At 36.3% G+C, this 14,322-nt stretch overlaps 1 protein-coding gene across 6 annotated transcripts in view; it reads right to left on the bottom strand.

The window, feature by feature from the left end:
- SLC25A12 (solute carrier family 25 member 12) overlaps positions 1 to 14,322 on the bottom strand; it is an 87,941-nt gene that overhangs the window by 40,086 nt on the left and 33,533 nt on the right. For 2 of the 6 annotated variants that reach the window (XM_064514952.1, XM_064514954.1), the window contains exons 1-2: positions 1,149 to 6,242; positions 848 to 963 (exon numbers count right to left, since the gene is read on the bottom strand). Coding sequence is in view for 3 of the 6 variants with exons in the window: in XM_064514949.1 (XP_064371019.1) it covers positions 848 to 963; positions 6,249 to 6,391; positions 11,855 to 11,908; positions 12,485 to 12,496 (325 nt within the window). In the remaining 3 variants the exon portion in view is untranslated. The other 4 variants (XM_026093201.2, XM_064514949.1, XM_064514953.1 and 1 more) reach the window with 4 other exon arrangements.

Below are 14,322 nucleotides of genomic sequence, written 5' to 3' on the forward strand. Positions count from 1 at the left end.
AAGAAAAATCAAGTAGTACAAAGAGTAAGTGGTTACAAATCCAAGCATAGTTTGCATTTTGTTTATTGAGAGCTTTATTCTTTTGGATAGGAATAACATTTAATTCTCATTCCATTTATTAAAATTCTTAGCATTGATTTATCTAATTTTCATTAACATACAAACTTTAAAAAATAAAAGCTAGTCCTCTTTAAATTTCAATGTTAATAGTTATTTAGCAACATCCTAAAGTGGTATAGTTAGCTTAAAGATTTTTGTCCAGTTACTAATTTATGTGATTAGAAAAAAAAAGAAAAGAGAAAAAGAAACTTAAGGGCCACAACGTCTTCCTCATATTCTAAATACAAGATCTAGCTGGAAGTTATATTCATAACATTAACATAAGTCTTGCTCCTCAAGAATAGGAACATTAAACCAGGAATTCTAAAGATTCAACCTTCTTCATATCTATTTCCAGCTCTTACTAAATCTAATGACAACTCTCCAAATAATGTGGAGATCCAGAATGTATTTTAAAAGTCCCTCAACAATGAAGGAGCTCAAAGTCCATAACACAAAGAATTTTGGTTAGGATGACACTGAACAAAGTAGTATCGTATCAGCTACTTCAGGAACATGAAAAATAGTGATTCAGGAAGACAGAGTAAAATATTTTTCATTTCTGTGTATTTCTTAAGCTTGTATGTTAGCTACCACTTGGAAGAAAAAACATATTTTACTCATGCAAACTCTTTTAGGAAATCAGCACTTTACTGCACAGTAAGCATTTCTAGTTGCAATGAACCATTCTTATAGTCTATACTATCACTATTACTTTCTTAAAGTGGTTTTCTTTAGATATTCTTACCAAATGTTACTTCTCCATTGCCATTCTTGTCAAACAACTGAAAAGCAACAATGAATATTGCATCTGGTGTACACAAAACTGATTCAAATGCCAAAAATTCTTGATAGGAAATCAACCTACAAAGGAAAAATAAAGAAGTTACAATAATTTCAAAAATTATTTACAATACCAATGATGTTTTGGGCTTGATGTTCTAGAAAACTTTATGATCCAGTTATTAAATAGAATTTCAATATAAAAAATAGACTCTATACTAGAGATGTAACGAGATGTATGTGTTACTTTTGAGAAGTTACTTAACCTTTGTATGACTCAGTTTCTTCATCGATAGAAGGACTGAATGCAACCATTTTTCAGATCCTTCAACAACAAAATACAATCAGTTCTCAGTGAAGATCCTCTATTTATTGCCTGGTAGTTATAAATTTAAGCAGACAGCATTTAAAAGTTAAGATATGTATTAAAAAAAAAATCTACCAGCATGAAATTTAGAGGCCTGTCAGTATATTACTAATTTATATACAAATCTCTACCGAAAAAAAAGACATTTTAATGTAAGTATAAGAACATACATTTAAACATTTTTTCTTAAAACAACCTTTAATATTTGTAAAAAAATAAATATGATCAGAAGTTATATTTTAGTGTGTGTGTATATACATACACACACACACACAAACATATATATAATTACACTTCAAATATAGTATGAACTATAAAGTGATGTATTTGAGAACTTAAATAAAGTAAAAGAATGTTTGGACATTTAGACATGGCCAAGGAATGTAAGGATTTGAGTGTTAAAGGTTGATCACAGGGCTATGAGCTGCGCATGTGAGACAGTCACAATACAGACAAAAGCAGCTCAGGGTGCATTAGGAGAGCTGTTTCCAGCAGCGATGAGGAAGCAGGAGTATCACCAGATAGGGCTCTAATGACATCTCTGGAATGCTGCATACAAATCAAGGTCCTTGCGTTGAAAAAGATAAATTCAAACTGGAATGGATACAGAGACAGTTTATTAGGATCATAAAAAACTTCTCTAGAGGAACTGAGCTTATTCAGGCTAGCAGAAAAAATGTTAAGGGATCCTAATCTATATATAAGAAAAGCTGCAGAAAGATAAACCTCAGGCCAGGAGAAGGTAAAGGATAAGGCTGGCACAAGAACAAAATAGTATATGGTGGCTGTAAAGATAGATAAAGAGCAGGCATATACTGTGGCCTCTCCAGAACACTACAGGCAAAAGCCTAATGTTCTAACAGCAAAGCCTAAGTGGTTTATTAATGCCCCTGTGTGACTTGATCCTTATAAAAACAGGGGACTTAACTTGATGACTTTAGAAGATTCCATCCAGAACCAAGTTCCCTAGCTCTGTTTATAGAAATGAGTGATAGGGTATCTATTTTAACATCAAGTAAATTATTAATGGGAATAAGAATTTTAATTAGATTTCTAAAATTAAGAGTGAACTAAAAAAAATTACTATTTCAATAGATGCTGCTAACAGAATATCTCTGTGGATGGTAATTTTCTCAGAAAATGTACATATTAATCTGAATTTATAAAATGCAGTTGTTTAGTACTCTTCATAAGAGACCATTAGCTCATAAGGCTTATTTCACACATATATTGCTTACTGATAAGGACCTACGTGAAAATTTCTTTCTCTATAGGAAAAAACATATCAAACCACACTATTCGCTAGTTCATCTAGTCTTTCTCTGTCAAAGGATATGCAAAGCAGAATCAAGATACATAATACAAGGTCTCATATTTTAACATTCTTGCTGAAGCTGAATTGTAAAATGTGATATATGCTTTATAAAAAAAACACAAAGAAGTAATGATTTTGCAGAAGTTAAGATATGGTAGATATGAAATCAAGATATTAATTTGTCACATTTTAGCCATAAAATCAAAGATGTGAGAATGGTTATCTAGATGCCAAGTCAATTTCATCCAAAGGACGATCTTAACAGATAAGGTTTTAGCATTAGCATTTAGCAACAGAACATCCTTTAAAATAATTGTAAATACTGTAATTTCAAAATATATCTCACATACAAGTGTAAACCTGACATACAAAATAGTTCCTAATCAGGAAGCTTTATAACTGGCAGAATCAGGAGACAAGCCCTGTAGAATGCACAGGCAGCTGCCTGAACATGAAACAAGCCATCTTCACAGGTCCCCCATTAACAGGGTCTATAGCAAAAGGAGACAAATATGTTCAATTTCCTTTCCATGTGCTCAACTTGCAGATTCCTAAGAGCAGGGATATCCCCTGTGATCCTCCATTATCAGGGTGGAGATAACAGGAGCTAAGATTAAATGCAATAATGGAGGGTCCCATCCAATCGAACCTGATGCATTACAGAGTCTGTAACAATACCAAATCATTCACCTTTCATTTTACCTGTAACACTCCAACACTTTTTTAATTTTTCTTTTCTCTTATTTCTTCTCTACTCTTACAGCTTATTTTGTGTGGTTTTGAAGAGTATGTTTATAATACTACAGCTCTTTGCAGTTTTTTTCCACAACACTGCTTTAAGAATTAATGTACAGCACTATTCTGACACTACTCTGTGAAACGTCAGGTCTTTCTTCAGGACCTAGCTTAAGAACACACTTCCAAATTCTAGAAACTATCTGTGATGAGCAGAGTAGCCAGAAATAAGCAATTTAAATGAAGAATTTAGAATGACCACTGTTAAGTTTTGAAAGTTTGAAGGGAAGAAGCAGTCTTTCATTTTAAAACTACAATACCTCCTAATTTCAAATTAGGTTTGTGTGATTGGTTTTGGCACACATGTATAAGTACTTTATATCAGAGAGGAATAATTTAATCCTAATTTTGAAAATAGTGCCTGAAGTCTGATGACACAGGAATGCTTAGAGTGTTTTATTTACAGCATCAGCCAAATTCCACTGTATTAAATGGATATCAGATAGAGCAATTTAGGACAAATTCTAAATTTAGACCTCATCGTATTAATTTCTGAGAACATTTGCATTTATAATAGTGAGGAAGTAACACTTTGAAAGTGAAGAATCATCTGTTACAAGAACCACCTTATAGAACTCCACCAAAGCAACCTAGTCTTGTACTACATTAATAGGAGAATACAATAGTACTCTGGAAAAGTTACATAACTATCAATGTAGGGACGGAAAAAGTAATAAAAAACCCCATGCCTACAGCGATCTAGTTTCCAAATACACTTTTTTTCTAAAGGTGTCAAACTTAAATCTATGTGAAGTCAACAAGAATTAACAAAGAAAAGTTGCCAAGAATACTTTGAGCATTTATTTGAGGGGTAAGTGAGCCTAACAGAAAATGATAGAAGAAACAAGAATTAAATTTCTTAACAGAACCTGGAGCTTCTCAATGACTTGCTGTGGACCTAAGGCTATCATTAAATTTACAAATGTCCATATCAGAATGGAATAATGATGCCTCCTTGAGCTTTATAAAATAACTTTAAGTCCTTGGAAAGATGTAATGTATTACTAGAATTTGATTGATGACTACAGTAACTATTCATGCTATAGATTAAACTCTCTGTAAAAATAATATAGTTATCAGAGTCTAGATTTTGATGTATTGCAGCTCACTATAAAATCTAGGAAGAACAAGCTTCTACATATAAATAAATAAACTGAAGATGATTATTGGGGAATAATAAATTGTTCATATAAAATACTGATTAGAGGAAAACATAGATTAAAACACTTAAGAAAACAGATTTCAGACAAGCATCAACAGGTATTCAGACAGACAAACATCTTGCATATCATATGGTAATGGTTGCCCATTATTTCATTGTTCCCATACAGTAGTAGATAAAGTGCACTTACCCATAATTGATTACCTCGCTTTGAACAACATTACCCAGATTAAAGAGCAAAACAAAACAAAACAAAACTTATATTCACAGAGAAAGCAACAAAAAAGTGATGCCTCAGTGTCAACTTCTGTTGAAAGCAATAAAACAAATTATTGATTTCTTATTAAGAAAGGTCCTTTTATAAAACATTTTCTGAAGAAATGCACACTTTAAAGCATAACTAACAGCTTTCAGAGAGACAAGATATTCAACATGTTGGTTTACTAGTCATCAATTAGACTGTTATTTCAACAGATACATACAGAATAGCATTTTCAATCTTTAACAATACAGTAAATTACAGTCGTGTCAGAAACAGCAAGACAGTTTATTTGGAATTATCAAATTTATATATATATCAAATGTATTACCGAACTGCTGCAATTTTGTTTTTTAAAGAGCCATCATGTAACATTACAATAAACAGGAGATACTATATTTGCTATTTAATATAAAATGTATACAACATATGTGATTTTATTTGTAAAGTGCAGATACCGTGCAAACTGCTCAGGATACTATGCAAGCTAATAAAATATTCTAAAACAAAACAATAAAGGAAAACAAAAACATTCACGTGATGTCAAATGTCAGGTTTAGACTCACAAGACCAAGGAAGTTAAGAGAACTTCAATTTAAAATAAATTACATTTATCTATTAAAAAATGTATCCTATTTTAATAGCAGCCTTCTATCTCATCTCTACAAAATACCCACTCCCCTCTGCTTTCTTGACCTCTGCTCTTATACATCTTAACCTTTCCACTTTACTTTAACAACACCCATGCTTCCTGCTACAATCCAAGGCTAAAGCTGGAAGCCTACATAGAGCAAAGAGAAAAGAAAAGTAGGGAAAGCTCCTTTAAAGATGAGTTGGTTAAAGAGCATAATCTCAGCAGAGTGGACATTTTGTAAATTTGTTTCAGAGAGCCTTCTAAAACCAAATAATATTGTCCATAATCAGTGCTGGAAAAGCATTACGTGGTGTGACCTTATCTTGATTAGACAAACACTTTCTTCCTTCATATCATCATTAGTATCTCTCTTTCTTAATACCCAGTGCTTTTAAAAAAGTCCTCAGTGGTTTGATTTGTATTGCATACTACAGGAATAAGACAGCTTTTCCACATTTCCACGTTCAATTACAGATACTAAAGACTCTATATAGTCTATAATTGTGGACCTAAGTTTACAGAAAAGAACTTTTCCAGGGCTATCATACTATATTAAAATTATTTGCAGTTCAATCTACTCTGCATTTATAGTAATTGTCAAAACTCCTTTAAAACAAATCTTAATTTTAAAAATACTATAAACACTTCACTGTTATATAGTATATTTTTCCAGCTTCCAAAATTATAGTTTATTGTACTTGAGAAAAATCTCGTTACTCAAATAAGCTTAAAGCATAATCAAATCAGCAATGTATTTTAGAAAATGAAATTATCAGAGAAACTTACTCATTTACCAATGTATTACAGACTTTTAATGGAAAGCAAAATTCTCACCCATCCTTTGTTTGATCTGCCACTCCAGCCAACAGCTGTACTGTTTTAGGATTATAACGTGGATCTGTATACAGCCCTAGGTATTTTTGCACAAAATCTTCTGGGGTCATGTAATGCTCACCATCTTTCTCAACACTGGCATACTAGAATAAAAAAAAAAAAAAAACAAAACAAAACAAAAGGCACAAACAAAAATAAAGCCATTTAGATACTAATTATCAGTGATTACCAAAATAGTATCTTTACTGAAGATCACTTGAAATTGTGGACAACTGTCTGCAAGTAACTGCTCTGAAATTAAAGGGTTTGGTTAAACGAATGGTGCTACTATACTAGTTGCTTACCATCAACAATCAGGTTATGCCTGTAGAATAGATGTATTCATATAATGACCAGTATCTTCTAATAAAAAGACAATTATGTATTTTCAGAAATTGTCAGTTATTTGCAAAAATTTATAAAAATTACAGCCATGCTGTAGCTTTCCATTTGCAGCTACACTGTAAAAACCATGGCACATAAATAATATTTTCCAAACTGTAATTACAAGAGTGAGCAGGAACAATTATTCAAAGATGTCTTTTACTAGAAACTGTGAGAATGTGTTTGTTTTCTCTTTTTGTGAGAAATGATTTTTCAGATTTATTTTTGTTCTGAAATTAATGGTTTTGGCATTTCTCATTTAAGTAATTTAAGTAAAAAAATTCTCACATATGAAAGGATTTGGGTCAATTGAAATGCTTTGAGTTTGAGTTTTGATTTGATTTGAAGTTTGAGTTTTATTAACAACAGAATAAGTTTTCACATCTAAGTCACAAGCAAATTTTAGAAATACTAAGTAATTTAACTAATATTAATACAATCCATTAAAAATAAAACAACGAAGTACATCTTTATTACTTCTACACCAAGACCAATGTCTATGTAAGTATTCTAAATAATTACCTTTCTGTTTCAAAACACTAAGCACTGGCTCTTAAAAAATCCTATCTGTAGGGCAACTTTCAATTTAAAGTGAACATTTTAGCATAAACACCATACACCCAACTATCCAGTTAGGCTGAACAATATCAGTCTTGAACTAGGGCCATGGGGAGGCGGGAGTAGAAAGTATCACCCATTCCTTTTACAAATCAAGCCTATTACCGAGCTATCAGAACAAGACGCCATTCAGCCATACCTGTAGATAACCAGTACCATCACCCCTCTTCTTTTGTGCTTGGGTATAGAAACAATTGATGACTTCCTTTTTTGTTTTCTGTAGTCATCACTGAATGTCAGGTAGCATTCAATATTTGAAGACATTATCATGCACAAAAATGAATATAGGGAAAATGTATTATGGAATTTCATACCCTTCAGATCTTGTTTCAAGATGGCAGATGTAAAAAAAGTAGTGATTTTAATTCATTTGTAAAAATGTAATTCACCTTTCTAGGTTCTAATCGTTAAAAGATGACTACACAAGAGTTCTCTGCAGAAAAAAATAAATAAATAAAAGCAATGCCTCCCACAGCCAAAGAGCCTATAGTGCTACATTAGTGAATTCAAACTTCAGTTAGTGGCCTTATCTGTAATTTGTAACTCTTCCACTACATATTGTAGTATCTTGATTCAGTTGACACAGCTTTACATGAAAGAGTAACAAAATGGGCACTTGTTCTGCCAGGGACCCACGGGAATTAGAATGTTAATAATAACACTTAAACAGAAGACCTCTTAAGATGTAAAGCTCTTAAGATAAAGGGGGTCATTCATGTCTCATGCTTGTTTCAGCTGTATGCAACCCAACAAATTCAGTCAGGACACAGTTTCAGCACGTAGGAGCTTGCTTCAGGATCAATGCCCACTTAAGAAGCTTCCACCTTAGCCTCCGACATCTCTTTCACCATACCAGTCTCTCACATCTCATTGTCTTTCCCTCTTCCCTCTTACAGTTGTGCGGATGGCTGCATGCAAGTTTACATGGTAAAGCAGATTACTGAACCAACCAAGAATTAAAATAGATTATTTCCAAAAAAAAAAGGAACACACAACAGTGGGCAGGAATTCTTTAAGTCAGCACATGACAATATAATGAGACTGTGACCTCGGGTATCACTGAATCAACTTGTAAAGGTCCCCTTTTCAATCTTTTACACAAGTGACTAAGAAATGCATTATGAAGCACAGTTCTGATGCAACACGTGTAATCCAAAGCAAGCTTTATACATGCAGAATCACAGGACATGCAGAATATTGAACATATCCTAAAGAATAACAGAATTCACTTGCATGACAGTTTAGGGCCTATCAAAGACAGTCAAAATCTAAACGTCGTCGCCTTATTTCTTCAGGCACCAATTTATCTGAGTTTATTACAAATAGTGACTTGTTTTACAACAAAAAATGCAGAGGAGGCGTTTTGTTAATTTTTTTTTAAGACAATAATTAACCGACAGATACATTCAGCTCCATATGAGTAGGTCATGACATTTGGACAGAGCTTGGCAAAGTGCCAATGAATTATGGACTGACAAAGCAGCTAGGCGATCCCCTTACAAAATCTGTCCTCAGATGACCTTCTGACCATGCAAGTCAAGCACAAAACAGGCAATTGTTAATTATACTTTAATTTGCATATAAAATATAGCACATCTATTAAATCTATATTTTCCTCAATCTCAAATTATGTTACTTTATAATACAAAATTATTATTATACATGTAGAGACTGTCTCAGGTAAGCATTTGATGAATTTGCATATGACTTTGTTTTAAAAGATCATCACACAACATGAACACACAAAGCTATACTGCATTTGCACTATACCGAGTTAAGTATCACCATGCTTCCAGAAGTGATGCTTTCTTTGAAAATTTGGTTAGTTTTCAGTTTAAAGCTATTTTCTATCCCAATTATTTTATCTGGACAGAGGAGAAAAGTTTCAAAACAAAAAAAGACCTACTGAAATTCTTAGCTTGTTTTCTTTCTTAGTCTTACTAATGACTAATGAGCAAGAGATTCAGGATATTAAGCGAAAATTTGAAGTTTCCTTTATTAAAATTGGAAAATGTTTGTGTGTTTCTTTTTCCACCTTGCTGGATCAGGTTCCATATGCATTCAGCAGATAGGGAATAATTCAGCTATACTTCCCCACAGTTGACTGTATCCTGCCTAAGAAAAAAGAATGGGAGCTCACTAAGAAATCTGATAATTGTTGTTCTTTGAAAGCCTTTATCCTTAACTGAGTTTCTAATTTGTTCCCTTATGGTCGTCAGTGGAGTCAGTGGTTAGCAAACTCTTGCTGTGACCACAATAAGTTTATAATGCCTGCAGTTCTGATGATTAAAAGTGAAAGAGGTAAGTTACCTGAGAGGTAACTTATTTGATGGTGCGCACATATAAAATCTCAATGCCTGCATTTCATAGTTACTGGATTACATAAAAATAATAGCACAACATCTTTTCATACCACTTAAACTTAAGATTTTTAATGGTCTGAAATAAAAAACAATTATAGGAAACTTCAGAAATTTTAAGAGAAGGGTAAATGCTAAGCATCCATTGAGATGCAAATTAAACTGGATGGACGGAGGAGTTGACATATCATATTAGGGGGTACATATGAAGAGAAGGAAATTTAAATACACTCTGTATGTGCAAGATGGATGATGAAGAGGCCTAGAGCTCATGTCTTCCCTTCTGCCTATTTCCAAGAGAGGCCAAATTTAGGAAGGAATGCACGCCCTTTAGCTGAAGCACACAGAACAGGCTCTCCCCCTCAGCAAGCAGCACAGCATATCTGACCCATGATGTGTGCAACACTAACAATATTTCGTAACAAGACTCTGTGCAACTTAGTCTTGGAAAGAGAAGGTTCTCTTTTGTTTTTCTTTTAATGTTTGTGACTAAATTTATTTGCTACCTATCAAAGCAAGAACATGATTTCAAACTTTACAAGAATCAAATATAATCCAAAATATAAAGTCTCTTTCTATCCTGGATGTGTCCGTACTGTTTGTGTGGTTTTTTTTTTAATTGCAAATCTCAGATATCCAAGGGAAGACAGGAGAGATTTTGTATTTCTGATTTCTCAGAGCACAAAACATTTCACAGTATTTTGCACATTTGTGTGAAAATAACAAGGTGGAAATGAAGAAAATCAAAAGCTTTTTTTGAAATAGTAAATTGTTTGTTTTTTAGGTCAAAATGCATGTTGTTACACAGACAATTTAAAGATTCAGTTGCACAGCATTCCTCCTCTCCACTTTTTCCTATATGATCAAAATCAAGGGTTTCAAATAATTTACTTATTTCTGGAAACAAGCACTTCTACTGCAATATACACCTGACGTCAAGAATCATACAAACTCCACATTTCCCAGTTGAGTAGAATATTTTGACATTACATTTCACTTTTTACCACCAAACAGGAAAGAATGCAAGTGTCTTACAAATTAGTTGGAAAAGTGCTGTGTGATATTCCAGAATCACATTGATAGTAAATGTTTTTCATATTTTAATGTTGCATATTTGATTAAAAAACTCTATTGTATTCCTTATATAAAAGCTAAATGCCACATCAACAATAAATGAATCTATGAAGGAAAGAATTTTATCAGAAATTAAAAGCTAGACTTTCACAGTTTGATTGCAACATTCTAAGTTTCAGCACTTCAGCAATACTACCAGAGTAATCCATTACGCAAAAAAGAAAAAAAAATATGACTGAGATGTAACTTATTTCTTTCAGGCAAAACAGTTTCTTTGTCTACTGATCACATGTGGAAACTTAAATAATAAGTTAGGACCAAAAGTTACTTGTCAAAGATGGCACAATAGATTTTCTCATGTACAATATTAGCCCTAAAACTTAATTTTAATTTCTTTCCTTTCTCACAGAGTAAAACTTCTTGAAAACACTGTGTAATAGTCAAAGGGAAAGAAAAACAGTATTTTAGTGGTTTTGGAAATATCAGTGGTCCTATTATGGACCTAAAAACATAGCTCTAGTTCTTATTTCATCAGCATGCTAAAAATCTTATTATCAGATTTTGAGTACTGATTGGGTTTTCCTTTTAGAAAGTGCTTCACTATAGCTAAGGAGAACAGAGAAGGCTTCATGCTGTTTATATACGTTAATTCTAATGCCCTGCCAGAGATATTTGTATTACTCTGCTTATATTATGAAACTCATCAACCTTAATAAATTAATTATAAGTTCTAAGAACATTGCTAGTAGTCCACCTACTTATAAGAGGATCACGTAAAAACCCCAAAGAGAGAATATACAGCCGTGTAAGAAAAATTTTTAGAACCTTGCAAAAGGGTATTTAAAAGGGTATTTAACACTACTTAGCTACGGTTATAATTACTTGCTTCATAGGAAATTAGAAAATATTTCAGAAATTTATTTCAGATTATAATTTTGAAACGTTTGACAATTTGTGTCAGGAACAGTTTCTCCTCAGCGCCAGAAGGCCCTTTCAACATCCCACGTATGCAAAATGAACTTTTAACCATGCGACAAGCACAACACACGTATGATGCTGTGACACACTGCTGAAAAGAAAAGGCAAAGAAAAAAGTCTGTCAGACAAACAACAAAAGACAGATCTGTATACCTGCAAAAAAATATTTCGCAGTTCAGCAGGATCGGCTCTCTTAGTTGATTGCACCTGTGGATAAAAGTAAGTTAATGCTTCACTAGCCGAGCTACCGTCAGGGTTTAGCAAAAAAAAGGCAATCTGCACTGATAAGGGTAATAAATATCAGTTCTCTTATCTAACCGATAAGGAGACTCTCAAACACCAAACCCTTGGCTTTTATTGCTCGGCTCTAACACAGCACCAGCACCGATGACAGCTGTCAAACCGGCGGGACGCGGCCAGCCGCCGAGCCCCGCGCCCGCCGCCCCGCAGCGACCGTTACCGCCCGCGCGCACCGGGCAGCGGCCGCCCCGCGCCCGCAGCGACCGTTACCGCCCGCGCGCACCGGGCAGCAGCCGTTACCGCCCGCGCCCCGCGCCCCGCGCCCGCGGCGCCTCAGAGGGCGGAGGCAGGGCAGGCTGCGCGGCCCCTTCCCGGGGCGCCCCGCCATCACCGCCCCCGCCCGCCCACCCGCCCGCCCGCGGCGCCTTCTCCTTGCCCCCGCGGGGCTCCCTCCCGCCGGCCGCCTCCCCTCGGCCGGCCGCGCGGGCCGGCGGAGCGGCCGCCCGCCTCATTCTGCCACCAGCGACGGAGGGGGAGAGTCACCTTGACCGCCATGCTGCGCCCGGCGAGAAGGAGGCGGAGCCGCCCGGCGCCACCCGCCCGGCGCTACCCACCCGCCGCGCCGCCGCACCAGCCTCGGCCCCGGCCCCGCCCGGCCCGGCCCGGCCCGCTCCCCGCGCCCGGCTGCCCGCAGCGGCCGCGGCCCCCCTGCCCGCACGGCGTGCCGCGCTCCCCCCGAACCAGAGGCGACAGCGGCGCAGCTGCCGCCCCTCCCCGGGGCTGCTGGGTCTTGATCCGCCCCGCGGGGGTGCGCGAATAGCTGCAACAGCAGCCGCGCAAAACAGGAATCCCCAAAGCGCTGCTGAAACGCGTCCCTGGATGCAGCCATTCCCTTAGGGTCGGGAGCGCGATACCTGTTGGCTGCGAGCAGTGAAACTTTTCAAACCAGTATGCTGGCAGCACTGATGCCGAAGGGCTGGTAGCCCCGTATGTAAACGAAGAAACAGAGGGACAAACTATTCAGTTCTGGCCAGGCTCCGACAAACTCTCGTACCTCATAGGACACATTAACTCACTTTGTTCCTCAAAATGACAAACATGCAGGCTACCTCCTCAAGAAAGGAGGCACTTATACTTTCTTTGGACAGTTCAATCACAATAAATGCTTGGAAAACCTGAATTAAAAAATAATGCACATTTTGTCATGCTACACTATAACTTCAAGAGCCCAGCAAGATCTCTTCTGTTACATGTCACTGGAAAGCATAAAAATGGCTACTTCTGTACCCCAAATAACACAGTGGGATATAAAACTACAATAAATAGTAGTTGGGCATTTATAATGGTTGTTACAAAGTAATAAGACTCGCATCTCTAAGTTTAAAACAATTTACTCTAGAAAGTAAAATGGTTTTTTTTTTGGCTACAGGTCAACAAAAATTTCCTATAGGTAACTTGCAATTCACATACTATATATATATACATATATATATATACACATATACACCTACATGCCAGCTGACAACAGAAATAATTCAGCTAAAAAAACAGGCTATTTGGATATTTGACCTATAAACTGTCTTGCTCAGCAAGTTAATAGGTGTGCTCCTTGAAGAGTAACATTGTGTATCAGCAAACATCCTAAAATAAAACTGTAGAAAGTTTATATGGTACCTCATCAGTGGTTGTAACAAGTAGTTCAGCATGTGGCTTTCCTTGCTACTAATGGTAAAGCTGAATATTTTTCCTTAGTTTAGTTAAAATGTAACAGCAGCATTGAGCCATATAGCTTATACATGAAGAAAAAAAATGGAAGTAGAAGAGATTTACCTACTACTTCCAAAGCTGGAATGGAAAATTTTATATATTTTCAAGTCATCTTCACAAAGGATTAATTTTAACATTCTGCTTAGTAAGCTGGTGGGAGGGGACATTTAAATCTACCCTTTTCTAAAGCGTGTAAAGCTGTCAAAGGTGATGACACTTCTACATAGAGAATCAAAGTGACTGCTTGCCAGTGGCAGCTGAGGGTTCACTTACTTATTTGGTGTTTCAGGCCAAGCAGAGAAGAGAATAATCTCCACATTGCTTAAAGCAGAACTGGATAAACTAGGTGCTTTATCTGTACCAGCCCTTGACTCTCCTGCGGGCAGATACACTGTGTAACCCCACGCTTGCTCTCTGTTGTAGTTCTGGGATGCCGCTCAAATACGAACCTTTGGATAAAACCTATTTGACTCGCACTAAAATGGACTCCTGACAGGTTAAAATACCGGTAAGCTTTAAAAAAGAGCAGGGCGGCCGGTAGCAGCCGGTTGTCTCCTCACAGGCCAGAGGGGTTTCGTGGGTGTCGCCCCTCCGGCCGGGCTAGGCCCCGCTGC

This window comes from Dromaius novaehollandiae, chromosome 7 (assembly GCF_036370855.1).
Source record: "Dromaius novaehollandiae isolate bDroNov1 chromosome 7, bDroNov1.hap1, whole genome shotgun sequence".
Taxonomy (NCBI): Eukaryota; Metazoa; Chordata; class Aves; order Casuariiformes; family Dromaiidae; genus Dromaius; species Dromaius novaehollandiae.